The 24220-nt window shown below is 65.2% G+C and overlaps 2 protein-coding genes across 3 annotated transcripts; both read left to right on the forward strand.

The window, feature by feature from the left end:
• The first annotated feature begins 2014 nt into the window (after positions 1 to 2014).
• C1QL1 (complement C1q like 1) lies at positions 2015 to 8790 on the forward strand. The gene is made up of 2 exons (XM_074926591.1): positions 2015 to 2795; positions 7747 to 8790. Exons 1-2 carry the CDS (start codon positions 2229 to 2231, stop codon positions 7924 to 7926), a joined length of 747 nt encoding a protein of 248 aa, XP_074782692.1. The 5' UTR covers positions 2015 to 2228; the 3' UTR covers positions 7927 to 8790.
• A 550-nt stretch (positions 8791 to 9340) lies between these two features.
• On the forward strand, positions 9341 to 21792 carry LOC141970402 (kinesin-like protein KIF18B). Of its 2 annotated transcripts, XM_074926976.1 has the most exons (15): positions 9341 to 9495; positions 10115 to 10515; positions 13257 to 13414; positions 13893 to 13997; positions 14271 to 14381; positions 15845 to 16042; positions 16230 to 16406; positions 16797 to 16871; positions 16990 to 17099; positions 17406 to 17517; positions 17756 to 17871; positions 18619 to 18833; positions 19600 to 20789; positions 20975 to 21165; positions 21406 to 21788. In XM_074926976.1, exons 2-13 carry the CDS (start codon positions 10200 to 10202, stop codon positions 19941 to 19943), a joined length of 2037 nt encoding a protein of 678 aa, XP_074783077.1. In that variant the 5' UTR covers positions 9341 to 9495; positions 10115 to 10199; the 3' UTR covers positions 19944 to 20789; positions 20975 to 21165; positions 21406 to 21788. The 2 variants fall into 2 exon arrangements, with proteins under 2 accessions (XP_074783077.1, XP_074783078.1); XM_074926977.1 differs by lacking the exons at positions 9341 to 9495; positions 10115 to 10515 and adding an exon at positions 11314 to 12836 and having other exon boundaries at positions 21406 to 21792.
• Positions 21793 to 24220: the final 2428 nt, after the last annotated feature.

Genomic DNA, 24220 nt, shown 5'->3' on the forward strand with positions numbered 1-24220 from the left:
ACATGGCTGGGGACGTGGTAGCCTGGGGTGGTGGACCTGTCATTGGTACACAGTGGACTGTGGCAGTAAGGTGGCCTGGGACTGGGACATGATGGCTTGGGGGGGAGGGGAAGGTGACCTGGGCTGGCGGCCGTACCATGGGGATGTGGTGGCCCAGGGTGGTGAGATGTTCCGGTCCGCTGGCCGTGCCGTGGCGACGTGGTGGCCCCGGGTGGTGAGATGTTCCGGTCCGCTGGCCGTGCCATGGCGACGTGCTGGCCCCGGGTGGTGAGATGTTCCTGGCCGCTGGCCGTGCCGTGGGGACACAATGACCTGAGGCAATGGGGTGGCCTGGGGCTGTGGTCCCACCTCTCGAGGACACTGTGGCCAGCGCCGAGGATGTCCCCTCACCCTCCCGGTGACACGAGTGCCCTGATGCAACCCGGGCGCGCCTGTGTCCCCCCTGTGTCCCGCCACAGCCACCCCGTCCCCACGCAGAGCCCCTTGCCCACCCCGGGCACCGCAGCGCAGCGCTGGCGGGTGACTCACGCAGCCCGTGACCTCGGCGAGGCGTATTTTTAGGCTCTCGTTAAAAAAGAAAGATAACGAGGAGTCGGGGGGGGACACGCACACGATGGAGAGAAGAACCAGGAAGGAGCCAATGACATGACAGGACAGCTTGGGGGGGGTCACGGGGCTGACAGCACTCCCACCCCAAAATACTCTCCCCCCCCCAAGCCTCGTTAAGGCCCGGGAATAATTGCCTCCTTAAAGCTGGCTAATTGATTTTTGCACACTGATTAAATTAAAGGCTCTGCGGGAGCTGGGGTGGGATGCAGGGGTGATCGATGGGCTGCCAAGTGTCCCCTTGGTCCCCCCCCTTTTGGGTTGGCGGGCTGGGGTCTGTCCCCCGCTTGTCCCCTGGAGTCTGGAGACACCGCGCGGGTGTGACACAGGAAGGGGACGTGCCCCCAGGGTGGGATTGGGGGGTTGGGTGATGACCTCATGGACCCCATAAGTGCCACCAGGGTTGACACCACCTTGGTGTTGTCACCTGGGGCCACCAAAGCCCCGGCTGCGTGTGTGCGTGTGTGTGTGTGTGTGTGTGTGTGTGTGTGTGTCCCACCCTGTCCCCCCACGTGTCCCCCTCCCGTCCCTGTGTCCTTCGCTCACCCCCGGCGCTGGCGGCGGCTGTCACTTGCCATCGCGTCCTGCTGTCCCCGCCGAGGCTGATGGAGATGGCAGGCGGCGGAGCGGGCGCAGCCGTGTGTCCCCGTGTCACGAGCCCGCCGGTGCTCAGCCCCCCGGGGACGGCTCTTTTGTGTGGCTGTCACCCCTTAGCGTGGCCCGGCCGTCCCCGCGGTGGCACCCGTGGGTGCCCCATTGTCACCATGGCCTTTGCCACCGGCGGTGACATCCTGTCCTGCAACCCCGCGGTTGACCCCGATGGGTGCTCCTGGGGGGTGGGTGCTTGGCCACGCGAGTGTCACCCGGGCTGTCCCGAGGCGTGGGCGCCCGCAGAGCCCGACCCTCCGGGCGGGGAAACTGAGGCGGGTGGGAGGGAAGGGCCCTGGGTGTGCTCTGGGGACTGTCCCCCGTGGGGACACAGGTGACGGGTCCCAAGGGTGTCCCCAGCCGCCGGCTGCCGGGCTCGGAGGTGACGGAGCTCCGGCCCCCGTGGGTGCGGGGCCGGCGGCTGCTCGGGGCCGGGGGTGGCACCGCTTGGGCCCGTGGGGACAGGGCGTGGCTCGGGGTGACCGCGCGGGGACGGCCCACGCGGGTCGGGGGGGGGGACGGGACGGGGCCACGGAGGGGTCCCCAGCGGTGGGGGGGTTCAGGGGGGCAGCCGGGGGCGGGGGGACCGGGGCCCCACGGAGACCCCGGGTCACGGGCGGGTGCGGGCGCGAGTGGCTGCGGGGGGGCGGGGGGCGCGGCAGAGGGGGCGTGTCCCCGCGCGGGGCGTGGGCGTGTCCGGGGCGGGACGGGGCGTGTCGGAGGGCGCGGTCGGGGCGGGAGGGGGCGTGGCCCGGTGACAGTGGGCGTGGCCTGGGCGGGCGCGGGGCGCACCGGAGCCAGCGGAGCGCAGCGGAGCGGCCACCGCCGCCGCCACCCCCGAGCCCCCCCGCGCCGCCGCCGCCCTGCTCCCCCCCACCGCCACCATTCCCGCCCCCGGCCGACAACGCGCCCCGGCCGGGCGGCGGCTCAGCCTGGGCCGCAAAACTTTACTGGCGGCCGCGGCGGGGGTGGTGATGGTGCTGGTGCTGGTGGTGCTCATCCCGGTGCTGGTGAGCTCCGCCGGTACCGACGGACGCTACGAGATGCTGGGGACATGCCGGATGGTCTGCGAGCCCTACGGCCCCGCCGCCGCACCCGCTCCGCAACCGGCCGAACGCGGACCCCTCCCGCCGCCTTCCACCCTGGTGCAGGGTCCCCAGGGCAAGCCGGGGCGACCGGGGAAACCGGGGCCGCCGGGACCACCGGGAGAACCGGGACCACCGGGACCGGTGGGGGCACGGGGTGAAGTGGGACGACCAGGACCACCGGGATTACCGGGACCAGGGGCTACGGGTGCCGTGAGTGCGGCAACCTACAGCACGGTGCCGCGCGTCGCATTCTACGCCGGCCTCAAGAACCCCCACGAGGGCTACGAGGTCCTCAAGTTCGACGACGTGGTCACCAACCTGGGCAACAGCTACGACGCTGCCTCTGGCAAGTTCACCTGCGCCATACCCGGCACCTACTTCTTCACCTACCACGTCCTCATGCGCGGCGGCGACGGCACCAGCATGTGGGCCGACCTCTGCAAGAACGGCCAGGTAAGGGCTGGCCATCCCAGCTACCAGCCCCCCCGCGGGGACGGTAGATGTCACTGCCCCCCCAGCACCGGAGAAGGGCGCTGGGTGCTTCCTCAGGGTGCCCCGTCCTTTTCCCAGCCCCAGTGATGCACCCCAGGGTGCCACATCCTTCTCCTGGCCCCAGAGGTGAACCCTCAGTATGCCACATCCTTCTCCCAGTGCTGATGATGAGCTCTGGGTGCTTCCCCCGGGGAGCCCCGTCCTTTTCCCAGCCCCAGGGATGCACCCCAGGATGCCACATCCTTCTCCAGTGGCAGTGATGGGCTCCGGGTGCATCTCTGGGGTGCCACGTCCTTCTCCCAGCTGCAGAGATGCACCTGCGGCGTGCCCTGTCCTTCTCCTGGCCCCATAGATGCATCCCTGGGGTGCTCCATCCTTCTCTCAGTGACAAGGATGGGCTCTGGGAGCTTCCACTGGTGTGCCCCATCCTTTTCCCGGCCCCAGAGATGTACCCCAGGATGCTCTGTCCCTCTCCCAGTGGCAATGATGAGCTCTGGGTGCATCCCCAGGGCGCCATATCCTTCTCCTGGCCATGGAGATGCACCCCAGGGTGCCACATCCTTCTCCAGTGGCAGTGCTGGGCGCTGGGTGCATCCCCAGGGTGCCCTGTCCTGCTCCCAGCTCCAGAGATGCATCCACGGCATGGCCCATCCTTCTGCCAGCCCTGGAGATTTGCCCCCAAGAGGCTCTGTGTTTTTCCCAGTAGCGATGATGGGCCCTGAGTGTGTTCCTGGGGTGCCCCATCCAACTCCCAGCCCCAAAGATGCACCCCAGGGGTGCCCCATCCTTCCTCCAGTAGCAGTTTTGGGCTCCGGGTGCACCCCCGGGGTGCCCCATCTTGCTCCCATGCCCAGAGATGCTCCCCCGGGTACCCCGTCCCTCTCCCAGCACTGGGGGCACACGCTGCCACCACAGCCAGGCTGCCCTGCCATGTCCCCAAGGGTCCCCTTGGTCCTTTCCTTGGCCCCACAGATGTGCCCTGTCATGCCTCTGGGGTGCCTTGGGGTGTCCCCACAGTGTCCCCAGGGTGTCCTGCCCTCCCCGGCGGGGACAAGGCTCCTCCACAGGGGACAGTCCCTGGAGGGGGCAGCTTCTGCCCCAATTGTGGGGTGCAGCCCCCCCGGCCCAGAGCCAGTCCTGCTGCCGCTGGGTGAGGAGACATGTCCTCATCCCGTCCGGGCTGCGAGGGGACACCATGGGGGGACACCCCGAGGCTGGCTCCGTCCCTGTCCCCCGCCCCACTCCGGCATCCCCCCCAGACCCCGTCCATCTGAAAATCCTCCCAATCCCGAGACCCTCCATCCCCGCTGTTTTCGGGTGATGTCCATAGCGCTGCCCCTTTCTCACACTGTGTCCCCCCAGCCATGACCTGAGGCCCAAGACGTGGTCGTGACCCCCAAAACGTCACCTGAGCTCAGTTCCCTTGGGTGTCACCACAACCGGCATCCTCACCGGGATTCATCCCACCCCGCTCCCACTTCCCGTCTTCTCCCGGCATCCAGCCCTGTGGTGCATCCTTATCCTGAGGATGTACGACACCAAATGAACCCAAACTTGCGTTATCAACCCCCAAAAACAGCTGGGGGGGCGGGAATTGGGAGTCCTGTCACGGCCACAGCACTTCACCCCTCGGCTCTTAAAACCCCTGAGCCGGGAGGGCAGCAGAGGCAGAAGCCGCTCAGCTTTTTTTCTCCATCCAAACAGTTTAATTTTATTTTTTTTGTGTGTGTCCCCCCCACTCCAGTCCCAAATTTTGGAGGGTCCTGGTGACGCTTGGCACCCCTGGCTCTTTCTCCCAAGCAGCATCTGTGTAACTCCGGACTGAGCATCCCCAAAAAAACACCTCAACCCCTTATTCCTCCACAAAAGTATTTTTGGGGACCCCCCCAAACCTTCCTGCCTTCTCCTGCCCTCCACTGAGCTCTGACCCCCCCAGCCTGGTGGGGGATTGATGCACCCGGACGCTCCTGGATGAATTTCCAGAAGCTACGGAGCCCCTCGACAAGAGGAACTGCACTTGGTCGGGCGCGCGATGCAGCTTAATTAACTGGTTGTTAATTACTAACGAGGTATCGCCGCTCCAATATTTATAAAGAAGCGGCTCGGGAGGCAGGGGAGCGTTTCAGCGGGCTGGCTCCAGCGGGAGAGTTTCAAAAAGGTACCCCAAAAATACCCCCAAAAATGAGAAATTTGGGTTAATTAGGGATTTGTTACCAAAAATGCTCCATCCCTGGCAAAGCTGGGGGGTCGGGGGTTGCCGGGGTGTTTCCTGGTAGACAGGGGTCGATGCCAGCCTCCTCCTAGGGAATTATAACTCGGGGGTGTCCGTCTGACCCCCCCACTTTCCTCTGGGCGCTGCTGGTTCTGGGCACAGCCCCTCACCCTGCATCGGGGCTGGAGTTAATGAGAGCCAGGGGAGCCCCGGCGCTGGGAGGGAGCTGCTCCTGGTGGTTAATTAGCATTAATTATTCTTATTTGTATTAGCCCATAGACAGGCGAGTGGGGCAGCGGGGTGGGGGCGGGTGCTGGACGGTTGGACGGACGGACGGACGGGGTCGGAACGGGGCGGTTCTGGGGTCCCCGTGGTGGGGGTGACTGTGGCCCCGGCTGCCTCGTGTAGCCAAAGGCCTGGGGAGGGGCACAGCCCCGGGGGGGTCCCTGTGGTTGGGGGCCTGGGGACAGTCCCCAGGGGGGACCCCCTTGCTGGGGGGGGATTCTGGGGGCACCCAGTGTTGTGCCTGGGGGCCCAGGGGGCCACCTGCTACTGCCCCCAAGGATGCTGGGGGGCACCCACCGCCATGCCCAGAGGGGTCCGAAGGGGGGCACCCACTGCTGCGCCTGGGGGTGCTGGGAGGGCACCCGGCATATGTCTGGGGGTGCTGGGGGGCGCCCGCCACTACACTTGGGGGTGCTGGGCAGCGCCCACAGCCACACATTGGGGTCCTGGGCCACGGTGGCCGTGGCACGTGGGGCACATGGTGTCCCCGAGGCACCGAGCGTCACCGCGAGCAGCTCAGCCCCGCTGCCCCCCGTCCCCCTGCCAGCCCAGGGCCCTGGGGCGCAGCCGGCCACGTCGGGGACCATCCCAGTGACCCCAGGGCTGGTGACACCCCCCAGCAGTGTCACCGGGGTCAGTGACAGCGGCTGCAGCAGAGCCAGCTGCGGGGGCTGGGGGCCATGTCCCCCCCATGGTTCCCACCCCCCGGGGCTGCGCCGGGCTGTGGCACGGAGAAACTGAGGCACAGAGCAGCACGAGGGGGATGAGACCATCCGAGGGGGGGACTTGGTGGCAGCCCCCACTTCCTCTGCCACCGTGGTGCCGGGAGCGGCTCAGGCCAGCCTGGCGCTGCCATTTGTCTTCCCTGGTTAGCGCGAAGGGCTGGCGGGCACGTGGTGACGAGGCAGCTCCTTAACGAGGGAAGATGGATGGCACTGGGCGGCTCTGGCTGCAGGGGGAGGGACACGATGGCAGCAGAGCCCGGCACCAAAAAGCTTCCCCTCGTTCTCCCTCCCCCCTGCTTCTTCCTCCCTCCTCTTCCTCAGCATGACCCTCTGTGAGGCAACACCCCCCGGAGACTGGGACACTGTGACCCCCTGAGATTCACCGGGTGTCCTCCCCCAGGGATGGGGACCCTCGTGGTGGCGGGTTATACACAGGGTGAATATTAACAGGGTGATAGTGTTGGTGATGGCACGAGGGATACGGCTGCGTGGGTGAGAGCACGGGACCACCTGCTGGGACATCGGTAGGTTCCAGAGTTAACAGTGTCTGAGCACGCCATCGCAGGCTGCCTGTCGGCTCGGGGAGATGAGGAGAGGACCCTCCCCACCCAGCGTGAGCCAATTAAGAGCCCATTGTTGTCGGTTGTAATTAGGAGCATCTTCTCCCCAGCGCGTCGCTTTTGCATTTATTTCATTTGGGATTTTACCTGCCGGCTTGTCGCTGTCACCCAGCGCTGCGCGATCTCCCGGCAAGGCGCCGGCGGAGATTTGATTACCCAAATAATTCTGCAGTGGCAGCAGGCTCCAGCCACGGAGCTTCTTTGCCAGGCAGTTACGGCACCTCCGGCTCTGCCGGCACCTCCCGGCCTTGTCCTCTGGCACGGAGGAAACATTTCTCGGGGGGAGCATCCTGCCCCCCAGCAGGCCGGGATCAGGGTGCAGAGCGAGGCTTGTTTTGGGGGGATTTGAGCTCAGCCTCGCTACACGCTCAGGGTCCACAGGGAGCTCATGGGAAGATGTGCAGGAGAATCAGGTTGGTTGGGGCCGGGCTGGGCTTGGAGACGCAGTCCTGTGTCCGAGCCGGGGTCCCACATCTGAGCCACGGTCCTGTGTCCGAGTCCAGAGTCGGGGTCCCAGCTCTGAGCCACGGTCCCGCAGCTGCACTAGGTCAGGGTCCCGTGTCCAAGCCGGGGTCCCACATCCAAACCCGGAGATGGGGTCCCGTGTCTCAGCCGTGGTGCTGCATCCGAACCCAGGGTCGGGGTCCCGTGTCAGAGCTGTGGACTCACATCCAAACCCGAGACGGGGTCCCGTGCCTGAGCTGTGGTGCTGCACCCCAGTCCGGAGCCGTGGTTCCGTGTCCGTGCCGGGGTCCCCCCCGTGCAGACCCAGAGCTGGGGCCCCGCCTCCGAGTCGTGGTGCCACACCCGAGCCTGGGCCTGTGGCCCCACACCCAGCGCCAGGGCCCCAGCTCGGAGCCTGCCCGGTCAGGGAGAGGCTCCGGGCGGTGCTGGGGGCAGCCCCCTCCATCCGGGGTGCGTCACCCGTGGGGGGGGTCAGGGCACCCCACGCTGCCCCGGAGCTGGCGGGCGCTCTCCCTGGCTGCGGCTGAGCCGGGACCCCGGGTGTCCCGTGGGACCCGGGGCAGAGCCGTGCCCTGAGCCGGGTAACGCGGGTGTCCCCTGCGCAGGTGCGGGCCAGCGCCATCGCGCAGGACGCCGACCAGAACTACGACTACGCCAGCAACAGCGTCATCCTGCACCTGGACGCGGGGGACGAGGTCTTCATCAAGCTGGACGGGGGCAAAGCCCACGGCGGCAACAACAACAAGTACAGCACCTTCTCCGGCTTCATCATCTACTCGGACTGAACCCGCACCCACAGCGTCGCCCCACGGCCCCCCGGCCCCACGGCATCGCCCCATAGACCTCCAGCCCCACGGTATCCCCCAAAGACCGCCCAGCCCCACAGCGTCCCCCCACTGCCGCCCAGCCCTAGAGCCTCCCCTTTGCTACTGTCCAGCCCCACGGCATCCCCCCACAGCGATCCAGGCCATGTGCGGTGCCCCAAACCCCCCCTTTCCCATTAGCTCACCCCACAGCTGCTAATTCAAGGCTGGGGGCCCGCAGGGGGCTGGGGACCAGCAAGAGGCTGGGGGACCCCCCTGCGCTGCCCCACTGCGCCCCCATCCCCTGGCTGTGCTCCCCGCTTGGCCCCGTGGTGCCCCACTCCTCGCTGCCCCCCCACGCTCGGGGCAGTGCCGGGGCCGGGGGTCCCTGCTGGCGTGTATATATGTACAGGACGCGCAGATGTCTATACGGGTGCCCCCCCTGTCCAGCCCCGTGCTGGGGGGCTGCGCTGGGGCAGGGGGGAGATGCCTTGCTGCCTGACCCCAGGGCTACCCCATGGTAAAGCAGAGCTGTGACCTCTCCCCGTCTGCTGTCTGTGTCCCCGCGTGGGGCAGAGCCAACATCCCCCAGCCCAGGGACAGGGTCCACCTGCCACCCCCCCAATCGACCCCGCTTGGCTTCCTGAACTGGCCCGGCCGGGGGTGCCGGGAGAGGCTCCCCTGTCCCCAAGCGCTGGCGTCTTCTCTGCCACCTCCAGTGCAGACAGTGGGGGTGCCACCGCCACCATGTCCCTGACCCAGAGCCCAGGTGGCCCCATGAGGGGTGTCCCCTCAGGTACATGCGTCCTCACTGCAGGGGGGGGGGACGTGGTCTGTCCCTGCAGAGCCATGAGGACCCTCCGGCACGGTCACCTGTCACCGCTGCTTCGGCACAGGCAGGACGCCGCCCAATTCGAGGTGACAGCACGTGCCTGGGGCCACCAGCCGCCTCCTGAGCCCCTGCAGTGGGGTTAGAGGACAGGAGCCGCTGGGGCCCCCTGGGTGGCCCTGGGGACAGGGTGCACGGGTGGGTGGGTGTCCCCCGGCGGTACCGGGGCTCGTTTCTCAGCACCAATTCCCCGGGAGCAGCAGCGGCCGGGCAGCGGGAGCTGCTCAGGGCCGGGGCTGTCAGCTCGGAGCTGGGAGGAGAAGGCTGCCGCTGCGGCTCGCTGTGGCAGGCAGCAGGCGGCGACCCCGCGCCCCTCAGCCCTGCCGGGCCCTTGGCTGGGCTCTCTCCGCTGGACAGCGCTCGGGCCGCCGGTTCTCCCGGCCGCAGGGGGCCGCCACGGCCGGGACGGCGACTGGGAGGGGGGAAAGATGGCGGCCAGGTCGGGGCCGCGGGACTACCGCTCCCATGGTGCAGCGCGCCTGGCGGACAGCCAATGGGAGGGCGAGGCGGGAAGAGCGGCCAATGATGAGCGAGGGCGGGAAGAACGGCCAATGAGGAGCGAGGGCGTGAAGAGCGGCCAATGAGGAGCGAGGGCGTGAAGAGCGGCCAATGAGGAGCGAGGGCGGGGCCTGCGCGGCCGTTGGCAGCGGAGCGGCGGGAGGGTCCGTTGAGGCGTTGGGTGCGCGGGGGGGAGGAGCGGGAGCGCGGGGGGCAGGTCTGGGGCCCTGGGGGCAGGTCTGGGGCCCTGGGGGCAGGTCTGGGGCCCTGGGGGCGGGTCTGGGGCCCTGGGGGCGGGTCTGGGGCCCTGGGGTGGGCGGGCCGGGGCTCGGAGGGGTGGGGAGGGCTGGGAGTGCCTGCGGGGCCGGGGGAGGCGGTGTGGGGGGCCGGGGGCCTTAGGAAGGGCCTTGGGTGGGCAGAACGAGGGGCCCGAGGGAGGCTGGGGGGGCTCGAAGGTGGCAGCGTGGAGGGGGGGGCGGGCTACAGAGGCCCGAAGGGGAGGGGGTGGGACGGCGTCCCTGGAGGGGGCGGGCAGGGCTGTGGGAGGGGGTTGTGGGGGCCTGAAGGGGGTGTGGGGCCGTGAGAGGGGCTGCAGGGACCAGAGGGGGGTGTAGGCCGGGGGGGACGGGGCTGAAGGGGTCGGGCCGTGGGCGGGTGTTAACGGCAGCTCTGGGGGCACCAGCGGGGCTCAGGACAGGGAGGGGGTGCGAGGCCTTGCCCAGCTGTGGGCTCCCCTCCACCCCCTCAGCCTCAGCTGACCCATTCCCCCCCCACCCCCCACAGTGCGTGAGGCCCTTGGGACGTTGGAGCCCGGTGCCGTTGTTCTCCAGGCAGTGCCGCGCCCCCATCGCAGCACCCCCCTGTCACCATGATGCTGGGGCCCCCGCCCCAGGAGGGCTCTGTGGCTGTTGTGGTGCGTGTGCGGCCCCGCGCTTCCTGTGAGCGAGAGCGGGCCGCACGCCCCGTCCTGCATGTCGTTGACCAGCACATCCTCGTCTTCAACCCTGAAGAGCACAGTGGCCCCCCCAGCAGTGTGCTGCCCACTCACGGGCCCAAGCACCACAGCAAGGACCTGAAGTTTGTCTTTGACCGAGTTTTTGGGGAGGGGGCCACGCAGGAGGAGGTGTTCCAGCACACCACCCACGCGTTGTTGGACAGCGTCCTCAATGGCTACAACTGCTCCGGTAAGACCCGGAGGGTCCTCCTTTGATCAGAAACCCAGAATAATCCAGGATAATAAAGATCTTGAAGCTCCTCCTGTCCAACCACAAACTTCACACTGACCGTTCCCAACTCCACCAGATCCCTCAGTGCTGGCTCAGCCCGACTCTTCAACCCCTCTAGGGATGGGGACTCCCCCCCTGCCCTGGGCAGCCCATTCCAACGCCCAACAGCCCCTTCTGCAAAGAAAAACTTCTAAAATCCAGTCTAAAATCCTTGCAGGAGCTCCTGTCCCATCTGCTCCCAGGCAGGGTGGACTCAGTGGAGCTGTTCATTTATTGTGGAAGCTCTAAGCAGCTGGGGATATGAGGGTACACAACAGCAACACACAAACATGCAGCCTGAAACTTGGTGCTGGCACCAAGCTGGTGTAACTGTGAGTGTGATCGGGACAGGGACGATCCTGACATGGAAATGTCGAATCTCCCCCTGGGGAGCAATGAGGAGAAGCAAAACCTGAATAAGAGCAACTTCTGGAGTCACAGCATGGTTTGGTTGGAAGGAACCTTGAAAGATAATCCAGTCCAACCGTCCTGTGATGGGCAGGGACATGTGTCACTAAATCTGGTTGCCCAAAGCCCCGTCCAACCTGGCCTTGAACCCTGCCGGGGGGGGGCAGCCACAGCTTCTCTGAGCAGCCTGTGCCAGGGCCTCACCCCCCTCACAGGGAAGAATTTCTGCCTTAGATCTCATCTAAATGTCCCCTCTGTCAGTTAAAAACCGTTGCCCCTTGTCCTGTCACTGCAGGCCCTGGTAAAAAGTCTTTCTCCGACTTTCCTACAAGCCTCTTTCTATACATTGAGAGGCCTCAGTAAGGTCTCCCCGAGCCTCCTCCTCTCCAGGCTGAGCACCCCCAGCTCTCAGCCTCTCCCCGCAGCAGCGCTGTCCCAGCCCTCAGACCGTTCCCGTGGCCTCTGGCCCCGCTCCCACAGGTCCATGTCTGTCCTGTGCTGGGGACCCCAGAGCTGGACGCAGGGCTCCAGGGGGAAAAGGATTTGTGGGGAGGAAATGGTGAGGAGGGACCTGGCTGGGCTGGAAAAGCAGGAACAGTGGGAGGATGAAGACAGAGGAGTGCAAAGTCTCCCAAGTTGGGTCTGGGGCTGCATCTGCAGGGACATTTCTAGCTCAGACAGAGATGTAGGTAGACTGGATGCAGGTAGAGTTGAGGATTTCCAAAGGAGGGCCCCAGAGATGAGCCAAGGGCTGGACAGAGAGGGGAGACTGAAGGAGATGGGTCTCTTCTCCCTGGAGAGGAGAAGAGTCCGGGGCGAACCTCATCCGTTTTTGAGGACTTAAAGGGCAGCTTTGGAGAGGATGGGGGCTCTCTGGTCACAAGTTGAAGACAAGGGGCAGCAGGGACATGTTGAACCAGGAGAGGTTTCATCTCAGTAGAAGACATTTTTTACAGTGAGGACATTCACTGGCACAGCCTCCCCAGGGGCATAGTGGAGTCCCAAGGGCTGGGGGTGTTCAAGATGCCATTGGACAGGGTGCACGATGATCTCATCTGGGCTCCCCTTCCCACAAAAGCTCAGACCAGACGATCTCTCCAGGTTCCTCACAGCCTGGGTGTGCTGTGGTTCTGTGATGCTGGGGGCCACAGCGGTGCTGGAGGGGATGGAGGTGGGCGTTGGGGCAGAAATGAGGCTGGGCAGGTGCTTTCCAGGCATTCTGAGGGACAAGGATGACATGCTCTCCGCTCTGCTAGGGTGGGAAGGATGGCGAGAAATCAGGTGGATCTGTGGCGCAAAGAGCCCCTTGCTTTTGCCATCCCTTCGCAGCCCGAATCGCGGTGAGGGGCAGAGCTTTGGGAGGATGCTGGGTTTGGGAGCGGGATCTGGGGTGAAGCAGACACATCTTGGGGTGCTTTGGGGTTTGCCGTGCCCCTTGTGAGCATGCCGCAGGCTGGCAGCTCTGTAAAGCCAGGTCTGAAAGCTCCTTGCTGGGTCTGAAAGCTCCTCGCCTGCCGCCGCAGCCCCCCGTGCTGTTGGCAGGCTGTCAGCAGACGAGCGGCTTAACGAGCACATCACTTGTGTGAGGCAGCACCGTGCGGGAGAGGCTGCTCTCCTGTCTAATCATGTGCCGGGCCGGGCACTGGGACCGGAGGATGCTATTCCTGGCTCTCCGGCATGCTCTGCGAGCTGCTGAAGGCTGCCTCTGTCACTGTGCCCACCTGGCAGGCACGTCTCGTGTCTCTATCTGCATAAAATAACTCCAGGATCCTCAAACGAGAGTTGCCAAGCCCCGAGTGCTGCTATTGGGGGGACGGGCTGAGGCTCTCTGGGTTAGTGTGTCCTGCTCTGATGGTGACGCTTCAAAGAGTGTTGAAAGGGGGGGTGGGGGGGTGAGATGAATTACCAGGTCTGGAAGAAGAAACGCCTTCTGGGGAGAGGTGGGGGAATGGGGCTGCTCGGCTTGTTAAAAAGAAGGTTCAGGGGTGACTGGAGCATCCAAGCACGTGATGGTTTGGGGACTCGTTCTGTCTCTGCTAAATGAGAGAGGCTGCAGTGAGAAAAAAAACTGCACTGAGGGGTCGAGTGGCAAACGTGGAGGGGAACTGGCTTTGGCTTGTCTCTGCAAAGGCTGTGAGCAGCCCCCGCCGCAGGGGTTGCTGCGGGAAGCTCTCCTCTCCGGCAAGGAGTGCACTTTCCGCCGCTCCTGTTAATTAACGATCGTTGCAACCCTCCACCCTTTCTCTTCCCAGTGTTTGCCTACGGTGCGACAGGAGCAGGGAAAACCTACACCATGCTGGGCTCGGAGGAAAGCCCTGGCATCATGTACCTCACCATGGTGGAGCTGTACAAGAGGATCGAGGCCAGGCAAGAGGAGAAGAGCTGTGAGGTGCTCGTCTCCTACCAGGAGGTACGCCGCGTCCGAGCCGGGTCCCCTCCTGCCTCCGGGTCACCGTGACTGGGACCTGGGGTTGATCCAGACCCTGCAGTGCCACACTCAGGGTACCCGCTGCACTGACAGCTGTGCCCGGTGTCCCCAGGGCAGCCTTAGAGCCTGGCTGGAAGCAGGCTCACCCACCCAGTTTGGAGAACTGGTGCTGCTGGTTTCTCCCACCTGGAGCCTGGGGCATTTTCTGCTCCTTGCCGTGGTCCCCGAGCGACGAGGGCTTCCTGGCTTTGGAGGAGTGGTGGCGCGGTGACTTGCCAGTGAAGCCCTCCCAAGCTCTCCTCTGCATTGAGAGCCCCCTCAGCTGCTCTTGGTGTAACGAGGCCCCAGAGGTGGCATCGGGGGGACACCAGGTTGTGCGTGACACTGGGGCACAAAGTTCCTCTCCCTGCTCCCCGTTGGGTAACCAAACCTCAGCCTTCCGTGGCGTTCCCTGCTCCAGGTGTACAACGAACAGATTCATGACCTGCTGGAGCCCAAGGGCCCTCTGGCCATCCGGGAGGATCCTGAGAAAGGAGTCGTGGTTCAGGGTCTCTCCTTCCACCAGGTGGGTAGAGAAATGGGCACAAGGTCTGGGCACCGCTGCGCCTGCACCAGTTCTGACAGCGGATGCGTGTCCCGGGGCCGTGGGGGGTGTGAGGGCGCGGGGGTGCCATCTGCGCGGCTCCTGGCGGACAGCAAACGCCACCCTGAGCTGAGACGAGCCCCGCGGAGCTGCAGGATGCCTCAGCCTACGCCGCCGTGGCTGCTGGGTGCTGGGTTGTCTCGGTGCTTGCGTACGGGCTGCGCTGACGCCCGCCCTCTGCCCGTTCTCTCCCAGCCCGCGTCGGCAGAGCAGCTGCTGGAGATGTTGGCCAACGGCAACAGGAACCGGACGCAGCATCCCACCGACGCCAACAGCACCTCCTCCCGCTCGCACGCCATCTTCCAGGTGAGGGCTGCGGGTTGCAGTGTCGCTCGGGATTTGTGCTGAGAAGGGGGCGAGGGAGCCAGCCTGTGCCAGGACCCGGGGTTCCTGCCCCTGCTCCTGCTGTGCCACAGGAAAAATCGGTGGGTCCTGGCCCTGAGAAGAGAGGTGTGGGTCTGGGCAGGCCAGTAGCCAGCGCTGCAGCAGAACAGCACACACTGGTCACGCTGGTGGCCACGTCTCCCAGACAGCCCCAGACTCCCAGCTTGGTGTTAGGGGTCCCAAGGGCTGAAATTTCCCTTTGTGCTTTTGTCTCTTGTCAACTCAGCGTGTGGGAGCTGCACCTAAAACCTTCCTCAGAGCAAAGGGGCCGCGTATCGCTGGCTCCTGCTTGTGCCTCCCCCCAGGTGCCGCAGGCAGGCAGTCTGCTCCGTCGTGTCTCCCCCGGCTCTGAGCCGGGAATTCCGCTCCCCCGGGGCTCTGTGAATTTGCTCCCCGGTTTCTCGGTGCTCTCCTACACAAACCTGCCAGTTGATTTCAATTCCAGCCAGGCCCTTCCCCGAATTAGCAGGGCCGTCACGGCTGCGTGGGGAGACAGAGGGCTCTGACTGCAATTTCATTCTGAACCTGGTGCCTTGCCCGTTGCTGCTTGCAGGGGGAAGTCCAGGTGTCTGGATGCTTTCCCAGCCGGGCTTGTCACTGGGTGCTGGATTCCCGCCTGCCGTGAATCCATGAGCTGTTCTGGAACTCTGCCCTGCCCGGCAGGCAAACCACAGTCTGGCGAGGATGCAGGACCGGTTACCAGCCTCCAGCATCTATCTCTGTGGCACCTCCAGGCCATGCAGGAGCCGCTCCTGGGGGGCTGAGGGGGTTCCAGGGCGGTGGGGGAAGTGTTTGCTCCTCCTGGGAGATCTTGAGAGATGCTGAAGGGGAAGTTACGGAGCAGTGCTGTGGGTGAGTCTCAGTGGCTGTGTCCCTCCTCGCCTGCACCAGCTGGGAACTGGGCTGGGCACCACCAGCCCTGCTTGGATGCCTCCCTGGGGCACTGCGAGGCTGTGTCTGGGGGCTTGCAGCCCCCACTGGCATCTGAGATTTCTGGAAAAACCCACAGTTGGAGTCAGGGCTGGGGCTGCCACCGTGCATGAGCACATCCTGGATGATGCCAGGGCTTTGGGTTGGGGTGTTGCCCTTTGGGGACGCGACCAGCTGTACCCCACTCGCTCACCAAGTGCAGGAGAGGCTGATTATTTTCCGCAGCTCTGTCCCGTCTTGCGAGATCCCTTCCGTGGCTTTGCTGCTCAAGTCATCGCCGAGTTTTTGCTTGTCTTCTCAGCATGCCGGGCCCCTCCTTTCCTGCCGCTCGATCTCACGCCTGCGTGATCCGCTCCGCCATCGTTTCACAAACATTGAAACCGGTGATGCTGGCTCCAACCAGCAGCCCCACGAGCCTGGTGGAGCTGCAGCCTCACCCACCTCTGTCCTCGCAGATCTACGTGAAGCAGCAGGACTGCACTGGCGGCCTCGCTGGCGACCTGCGAGTGGCCAAGATGAGCCTGATCGACCTGGCAGGCTCGGAGCGAGCTTCGGTCGCCAACACCAAGGGAGAGCGGCTCCGGGAGGGCGCCAACATCAACCGCTCGCTGCTGGCCCTCATCAACGTCATCAACGCCTTGGCTGAGGCAAAGGTAACGCTGCTCCTCGCGTGGCCCCGCCGGGGTGGGCGGGTGAGCGCGGTGTCCTCCGGGGATGGTTCTGCCCGCGCGGTGAGGGTGGCAGCCTGGGCTGGGCTCCGAGAGGTGCCGTGGGATGAGGGTGGCCGCGCCCTTGCGGCACAGATTTGGAGCTGAGCAGAGCCTTGATCTCTCGGTACAGAGCAGGAAAAGCCACATCCCGTACCGGGACAGCAAGCTCACACGCCTGCTGAAGGACTCCATCGGCGGCCACTGCCGCACCATCATGATCGCCGCCGTGAGTCCCTCCGTCCTGGCCTACGAGGACACCTACAACACCCTCAAGTACGCCGGCCGGGCCAAGGAGATCAAGGTGTCGGTGAGGATCTGGCGTTGCGGCGGTGATCTGCTCTGTGTTTGGGAGCGGCTGGGGATGGCTGGGAAGGAGCCTGGTTTGGGGGGGGGGAGGTTAGTGGGTGCCTCCCTTATCCAGCTTGAGTTTTCCAGCCCTGGGGGTGCCGCTCTGGGCAGACAGCAGCGGATGAAGCTGCAGACAGTGTGTGCCCTGTCTTCGTGTAAAGCTCCTCAGCCCAGCACCCAGAAAGGCTTGTGACTGCGGCAGCAGGTCCCTGAGCGCAGCTCCTGTCCACTGCAGCCACCCTGGGGCTCCCTGGGGAGCCTGGAGGAGGCTGAGCAGCTCCAGCACTGGGAGAGAGGTACGTGCAGCCCCAGTGCTGCTTTAACCTCTGCCTTGGCCCTGTCTCTGCAGCTGAAGAGCAACGTGACCAGCTCTGACGGCCACGTTAGTAAATACGCCGTCACCTGCGAGCGGCTGAGAGCGGAGGTGAGATGCTGGCGGGGAGGGGAGGGCTCTCGCTTTAGCTGTGGTTTGCTGGGGACGTGGAGCTCTGAGCTCCTGGGCTCGTGAAACCATCTGAGCAAGAGCTGATCCTTCCTCGCAGGTGGCAGATCTGCGGGCGAAGCTCCGGGTCTATGAGGACGCTGCCCGGGAGTCACAGAACCAGGCTCTGGCGCCGCTGGCTCCCTCCGGCTTCCCAGAGGGGCTGCCCAGGTGAGGCTGGTGGGGAGCAGGGACAGAGCTTGGTGGGACCTCCTGGTGTGCCCCGAGCCTGTGGGGTTTTAGTGCTGGTCAGAGCCCAGGTGTCCATTAGAAAGCAGAGGAGCTTCTTTACTGGTGTGCACGTCACCTCGACTGGGCTCGGGGGCAGTTATGAGCGTGGCAGAGCACAGTGCACAAAGCTGGGCTGCAAAGGCCTAATCCTCTTCTCCTTGATCCATCCCAAAACTTCTTGGGCAAAGTGACAGCTTCCCCAGAGGATCTTCTCTGGCTCAGTGGCTGCTTCTCTGCCTTCTGCAGGTTGGAGGAAGCTGTCCCACAGACCAGCGTGGCTCAGAGGGGCAGTGATGGAGAGCAGCAGGAGCTGGGAGCTGGACAGTCTGTTGGGATGCCAATGGAGCTGGAGGAGGAGGTGAGAGAAGGGGTGCTGTGATGAGTGGGGCCTGGTGGGGGGCTCACATACCCTCGTGGGGTACCCTGGGCGCGCTGGGAGAGGGCAGGAACTCACCCGGTCCACGGGCTCCTGGCTCAGCGTGTGGGGGGCTGTGGACTGCTGGCAAAACCCCTTAACTTCCCAGCTAACGGGGAATTTGGGGAACAAACTCAGCTCAGAGATGGGCTAATGCTGCGCTTTTGGGTGATTGCTCCAGGCTCCAGAGGAAAGGCCTCCCAGCAGCCCCAGAGCAGCCCACCAGACAGACGTCCAGCTGGAAGGGAAGACACCAAGGTGCCTTCTGCAGGGGTTGTCTGGCAGCCGGGCAGAGACGTGAGTGTCCTCGTGTCGTTCCCACATGTTGCTTCCTCATGTTTGCCTGCGGAGGACGGGCTGCCCACCCTCCTGTTGCATCCTGTAGCCATCCTAAGGGCTGTCCAGAAGGATGTGGGACCAGGTCTTTGTCTGCAGATGACAGCCGGCCCTGTAAAATAAGGGACTTGGCTCCTGGAGATCTAATCCCATGGGATAGTCTCTCCTGGAAATGCAGCAGTGAAGGTTTCCAGGCACAGCCACCGTGTGAGCCTTAAGTGCGCGTTGTTAGTCCTGAAATTACCTCTGCGAAGTCTTTCCTCTTGCCGCTGCTCCCCCGGGCCCTGCCCTGGCAGGGCTCCCGTGGCACCATCTGCTGATGTCTCTGCCCCAAGCATCTTGGCAGAATGAACCTCTTTGGAAAGGCCTCTTGAGGGAGGCTGGCCTTGACGTGTGCCTGGATCTGTCTGCCTCTGCCGGAGCTGACAAGTGTCTGAAGCCCGGCAGAGCCTGCAGGTGCCGTTTTGTCCCTGTAACTAACAGGTAAACACACAACTCACAGCTCGGGTTGTCCAGGAAGAGATTTACAACTTGGGTATCTCTCGACTTCAGTTTGCCTCTCTTGCCCCAAAACTCTGCTAACAGGCTCTGCCCCGCCCAAGGAGGTGTCTCAGAGGTGATGCTGGTGCTGCTGGGCCTCCGTTACTGGTGACGCTGGCTCACGCTCGCCTGCTAACTGGTTCTTGGGTCTGTCTCTCTCTGTCCCAGGCTCCTGGCTGCCGTCCTGAACGTTGCCCGAAAGCAATACGCCCTCCTGAAGGCTGCCGCCCTCCTCACTCCTGCCATGGTCTCCGAATTTGAGGACCTGGAGCGCCTGGTCAGTCAGGAGGCTGGTGTAAGCGGGGAGCAAGCCACGTCTGCAAAGGGAGCCGCAGAGATCGGCGGGGCCAGCCCTGCCCAGAGGATGCAGCAGGGCTGTGAGGGTGAGAAGCTGGGGCCGTCGGTGCTGCCCCCTCTCTTTTGTCTCGGTGTGCGCTGGAGGAGCCGGTGGCGGGGGGGCAGCTCCCAGCTGTGGGCACAGGGCAGGGAGATGAGTTTTTCCTGACTCCTCCTGACGTGGCACCCAGCGGGTTCTGCCCAGAGCGGCTGCAGCCTCGCTTTGTAGAGCGACTGGGGCTGGCCAGCACCGCCGGGAGCCCGGGGCACGGCCGGAGCCAGGAGCAGCCCTTGTCTCCGGGGAGCTCAGCATGTGTGTGCGAGTCAGCATAAACGTGAGGGATATTTCTGCTCCTGGAGACCAAAACAGCAGTTCTGATCCTCATTTGTCCTCCTCTTGTTTACTCCTCCATGGAACATTTGTCCCAGCCAGCCTGGCTGTAGCCTCCCAGCCGGCAGCCTGCATCTGACCAGGGCTGAGCTCTCCCTCCTCATCCTCAGGGCCGATGCACGATGCCCATAGCGAAGCCGTGGGCTCTGCAGACCCTGTGTTCCGGGCACAGACCGGGTGTTGCCGCAGGGCACTTGCTTTGGGCCCAGCCTGATGCCTTTAGGATTAGTTATGCTGGCTCTTTTCCTCTCGGTTTAAGGTGGTTGGATGGAAACACCCGCTGGCAAACGGCTGCTGTAGGGCTCGCTGGGCTGACCTCCGCCGAGCTGTGACGGGGGGCTGTGAGGGGGATGCCCCGGGCTTTGCGGGTGCCTGGGAACTGCAGACAAGGAGGTGACTCTGTTTCTTCTCTGCTCCTTCAGCCCAGGTGTCTGTCGCCGTGCCCAGCACCCCCGGGATGAGTGGCACCGTGCAGCGCTTGCAGGACCTCGCTGCCCCCTGCAGCCCCACGTCGGTGGCTCCTGGCCCGATTAAGAAGAGGGGGACTACAACAAGTCACATGTCCCCGGTGTCATCGGCTGCCCAAAACCGCCGCACGCTGCCTGCTGTGCCCGTTCACAACCTGAACGAGACTTTTGAGGTCTCCAACAGCAGTGGTTCACCCAGCGTGGCCGAGGCAGCTGCCTCCAGCCTGCCAGAATTCTCCATTTGGGAGAGCGTCCAGAGCCACCTAAACAAGCAGGACGGCCCCGTCGTGCCCCAGTAAGTGCTGGCCTGGGGGGGTTAACTGTGGTTTTGGGGCTCCCCCCTCCACGATCTTGCTGTCTGGGTGAATCCTCCGTGGATCGCTGCAGCTCTGCTAAGGGGGGAGACTGGGCAGAAAACACTCAGCCTGCAGACAGGCAGCCAGCGGTCCGAGCTCGTGTGTGAATCGCTGTCAAAGATATAAAAAACATTCCAAGGAAATCTATTTCTCCCTTTGGGGCCCTTCTGGAGCCCCGCGTGCTGGCTGGGAAGCAGGTGGGGCCTCACCTCTGCTCCCAGAGAGGTTGGAGCGAGGGTTGGGACTGCACACTCTGGGGTTTTGCGTTTTATTGTTTAGTTGGTAGTTTTGGGGTTTTTTTTATTGCCGGTGCTTCAAAGGGGCTCTGGATTTTCCAAAGCTCTGTGAATCTGTGAGAGCATCCAAAGGCAGAGATGGGCATGGCCTTGGTAACGCAGGACACCCCGAGGTCTCCCCGTCTCCTCCTGCAGCTCTAGGAAATGGTTCCTACCGAGGGAACTGGGGACACTGAGGTCCAGGGGAACAGCCCGAGCACCTCAGGGAGCAGCAGTAGCCAGGCGGCTGACGCCTCCTGTGCCGCTCTCCTGAGGATTTACCCCTCTTGGAACGGTTTTCCCCTACAAAACCGGGCAGGTTTCCTGTGACTCCTGTTCCCTGCGGGCGGATGGTGTTGGCCTGGCTGCCTCGCAGCCTCACGAGAGCGGGCACTAACTCCCTTCTCCTTGGCCGCAGAGCCTGTGCCCCGGTGTCTGCCGTGAAGGGTTCCTCCATCCCCAGGCCCTCCGTGGTCTCCAAAGCCCCTGCGCAGAAGAGGAGGCGAGTGGAGAGGTGAGGCAGCCGCCGGCCCCCCGTGCCCCAGAGCGCCCCGCGCAGGCAGCAAGGGCTGGCAGCTGCCTGGGGCTCGAGCCCCCGTCCCTGCCTGCGTCGGCCCCACCTCACCTGTGACACGTGGGGACGCGGGGGGGCTCCGCCCTGAGCCTCGCGGGTTTAAAACGGCCCCTTTCTCTTCACAGCGCTGCTCCCCCCACCCTGGGTGGGCTCCAGAGCTGCAGCACCCCGAGATCTGCGCAGCCCTCCCGCGCCCCTCCGCTCCCGGGCAGGCGCCTGGGGAAACCCTCTGCCCGCAGCACCACGGGCTGCAAGAGCGTTCCCTGCGGCAGGGCAGGCACCAAGCGGGCGCTGGACCAGCCCCCTTCCGGGTCAGGTGAGGAAAATACCTCGAACTGGGAGGTTTGCTGCTGGTGGAAGATGCTCTTTGGGGTTTGCTGCTTCCTGGCTGTAGCCAGAGCCTCGGGGAAGGCTGGTGGGTGCTTGGGGAGGGGCAGAAAGGAGGAGGGGGCTGGCAGCACCTGGATCTCTGTCGGGGCGGGGGGGGACGGGACCTGGGTTTGCTGCTTTTACCCAGCAGCTGCCTAATGCACTTCCCTCCTCTTTCCATCCTCAGAGCATCCTGCGGGCCCTCTCTCCTGGAAGGGCAGCAGAAGGACCACCAAAGAGCTCGTGGCCCTGGGCAGTGCCCCCCCTGCTCCCACCCCCCAGCCAATGAAGCTCTTATGCTGATGGCTCCTGCACCCAGGATCCCCGGCAGTGTCCCAACCCAGGTGCCAAACTTCTTCCTTTCTCTCGTAGCCCTGTCCCACCCTTCCTGCAGCCACACAACAATTCCTGCAGCCCTTCTTGTACCCCTGCAGTCACCCCCAGCCCCCTCCTGTTCACTGTCCCAGTTACGTCCCCCATTGCATGTTCCCCCCCTTGGTGTAGCCCTGTGTGTTTTTGCAGCAGATGGATAATTGTTGTTCCCTCTCAGCCCCTCTCTAATCCGCGCTGGGGTGTCGAGTGCTAACAGATGGGTGATGCTAAGAAATAACACACGCTTTTAATAAATCTTTTTCGTTTCCAACCAGAGGGGAGAGGGGAGACGTGCGGCTGTTTCTTCTCGCCTCCCCCTCGCCCAGGGAGCTGGGATGGGGAAGCAGCTCCCGTCTGAGCGGGCCTGGAAAAGGCCCTTGCTCGTGGGGGTGGGCTCTGTCGGGGCTTCCCCCATCTCCCATCATCCCCGGGACCCCGTGGGTGCCTTCTGCCCCCTCTGCTGTGCCCGGGGGGCTCTGGGGCGCTCGCTCCGTGTCCCAGAGTGCCGGCAAGCACCGGCTGCTGCTGCTTTGCGGGGCGAAAAGTGTTTCTGCTAAAACCCCATGGCCACCATCCCTGTCTCCGTGTGACGCTGGGGGCTCCTGGCTCCAGCCGCCTGCACAGCAGAGAGCTCCCCGCATCCCTACCTGGGGACCACACCTGTCCCCCGACACCCCTGCGACCCCCTTTGCTGCCGTGCCAGGGCACGTCTGGCCACGGGCACATCTGCTTGCCTGCCCCAGCTCCTCGTAGCCACCCCCAGAGGTGACCAAGCGTGGTGGGAGCAGGACGGGGAGGGAGGACCCAGCTGCGGGTGTGCTGCTGTCCCACAGGGACCGGGGTCACCGGCTCCTTCTGCACTACTTCCCTGCCTGGCAGCGGCTGATCTCGCCTTTGTCTTCTCAGAGCGAGGAAGCTTCTAATTAACACTTGCAGCCCGCTCCCAGTTCGTTTGTCTCATTAAGGGGGGCCGGGGAGGAGGAGGGGGAGAGCCCAGCTCTGCCTGCCGGCAGGGACAGCTTTCTGTGCTTTGATCCCGGCCGGCAGGAGCTGGGAGAAAATCAACCTCTGGGGAGCGGCGCGGGGGCTGGCGAGGACCCCGCCGCGCCCCCAGCCCCGTCCTGCCCCGCCAGGACTGTGCACGCCAGGGGACTTCAGAGAGTCCCGGGGGACGGAGGAGCCCTGTCACCAGGGGCTGTCACCCAGCACACGTTCCCAGGGCTGCCACTCTTCCGGGAGGCCAAGTGTCACTTGCGGGGTACATCGGGGCCCCAAGCCGGGCGTTCCTGTGGGCAAACCCCTGCCCGCCGCTGGTGACAGCGGCCCAGGACAGCTGGGGGACACGGGCCTGCCTGGGGGCGAGGAGCTTCTGGGGATTCGAGGGGGATGTGGCAGCAAGCGGTTGTCTCGGAGCGCCGCCCGAGTGCCCCCAGTCGCACCAGTATGAGCCCGCCCTGGCCCTGGGTGCCCACAGGTCACACCCGTGGGGCCACGGCTGTTGCCACGACACTTTCCAAGTGGCCGCGGTCGGTGGCCCGGCGACGGTGGCCGCGGTCCAGCGGGGCCTGGCGGCGTGTCCCCGTCCCCGAGCGGGCGGGGAGCCTTTCCCGGCCATCGGCTGCCATCTAGCTGCCAGCCGGCGGGAGCTGTCCCCCGCCCTGGCCCCGCTCCAGCCCCTCCTGGGACCCCCCCGGCTTCATCCAGCCGCCTCTTGGGGCCCCCACCCCGATGCCCCCACGAGTCCCTCGCGGTCCCCAAGCCCCCCGGCCCCCGCCGGCGCTGTCCCCGAGGCCTGGCCATGTCCCGCTGTGTGGCTCAGGGCTGGCGGTGGCCCCGTGCCCCTGGCTCTGTCCCCCCGCGTTTCCCGGCAGCGCCGGGCCCCGGCACAAAGAGACCCCGCGGGGGGGCCGGGCCCGCCGGCTCCGGCCCCGCACGAAGCCCCTTTCAGCCGCCCGGGGAGGGGTCCCGGCCCTCCCTCCTCCCCCCGCCGCCCCCGGCGGGCAAAAGCCCCCCCAAACTCAGCGCACAGGTGACGGGGACGCGGCCGCGCACCCACAGCAGCGGCTGGGGCAGGATCCGGCCCCCCCGAGCTGGGAAGGGGGGACCCGGCGCCCTGAGCCCCGGCCGGGCTCCGGCAGGACCAGGCGGCGCTTGACAGAGCCAGCGGGGGGGAAGGACTTGGGAGGCGTCAGGCTCTAATGAGCAGCCGGCCTTAATGAGCAGCCGGCCTTAATGAGCCGCCTGCCCGCGCTGCCAGACGGCCCGCACAGAGCCTCCGCCCAGGGGAGCCGGGGCCGGGCGGCGGGTGCGGAGCCGCTTGTGCCGGGGCTGGGCCCGGGGGGGCGAAACGGGGAGCGGGTGGGGTGTGAGTCGTGAGAGAGACAGAGAGTGTGTCTGTGTGCGTGTGTGTGTGTGTGCGTGTGCGCACATGGGCATGGGGGGATGGAGACGTGTGTGCGTGTGGACGTGTGTGTGCACCCAGCACCCACAGCGCCCTGGGCCCCCGCACCCAGCACCCCTGGGCCCCCACGGCCGTGCCCCCAGCACCCACGCCGCCCCAGGGGAATGTATCCCGCGCCCACGGAGCCCTGCAGCGCTGCCCCCAGCTCCCGCGGTGCCCACGGCCTCGC

Source organism: Athene noctua, chromosome 25 (assembly GCF_965140245.1).
Source record: "Athene noctua chromosome 25, bAthNoc1.hap1.1, whole genome shotgun sequence".
NCBI classification, from domain to species: domain Eukaryota; kingdom Metazoa; phylum Chordata; class Aves; order Strigiformes; family Strigidae; genus Athene; species Athene noctua.

Excerpts from the sequence above, each read along its gene's own strand:
- C1QL1 (XM_074926591.1), top strand. The coding sequence starts at position 2,229 with ATGGTGCTGGTGCTGGTGGTGCTCATCCCGGTGCTGGTGAGCTCCGCC. Across the intron at positions 2,796-7,746 it reads ACCTCTGCAAGAACGGCCAG|GTGCGGGCCAGCGCCATCGC; the intron begins GTAAGGGCTGGC and ends TCCCCTGCGCAG.
- LOC141970402 (XM_074926976.1), top strand. The coding sequence starts at position 10,200 with ATGATGCTGGGGCCCCCGCCCCAGGAGGGCTCTGTGGCTGTTGTGGTG. Across the intron at positions 10,516-13,256 it reads CAATGGCTACAACTGCTCCG|TGTTTGCCTACGGTGCGACA; the intron begins GTAAGACCCGGA and ends TTCTCTTCCCAG. Across the intron at positions 17,872-18,618 it reads TCTGGCAGCCGGGCAGAGAC|GCTCCTGGCTGCCGTCCTGA; the intron begins GTGAGTGTCCTC and ends TCTCTGTCCCAG.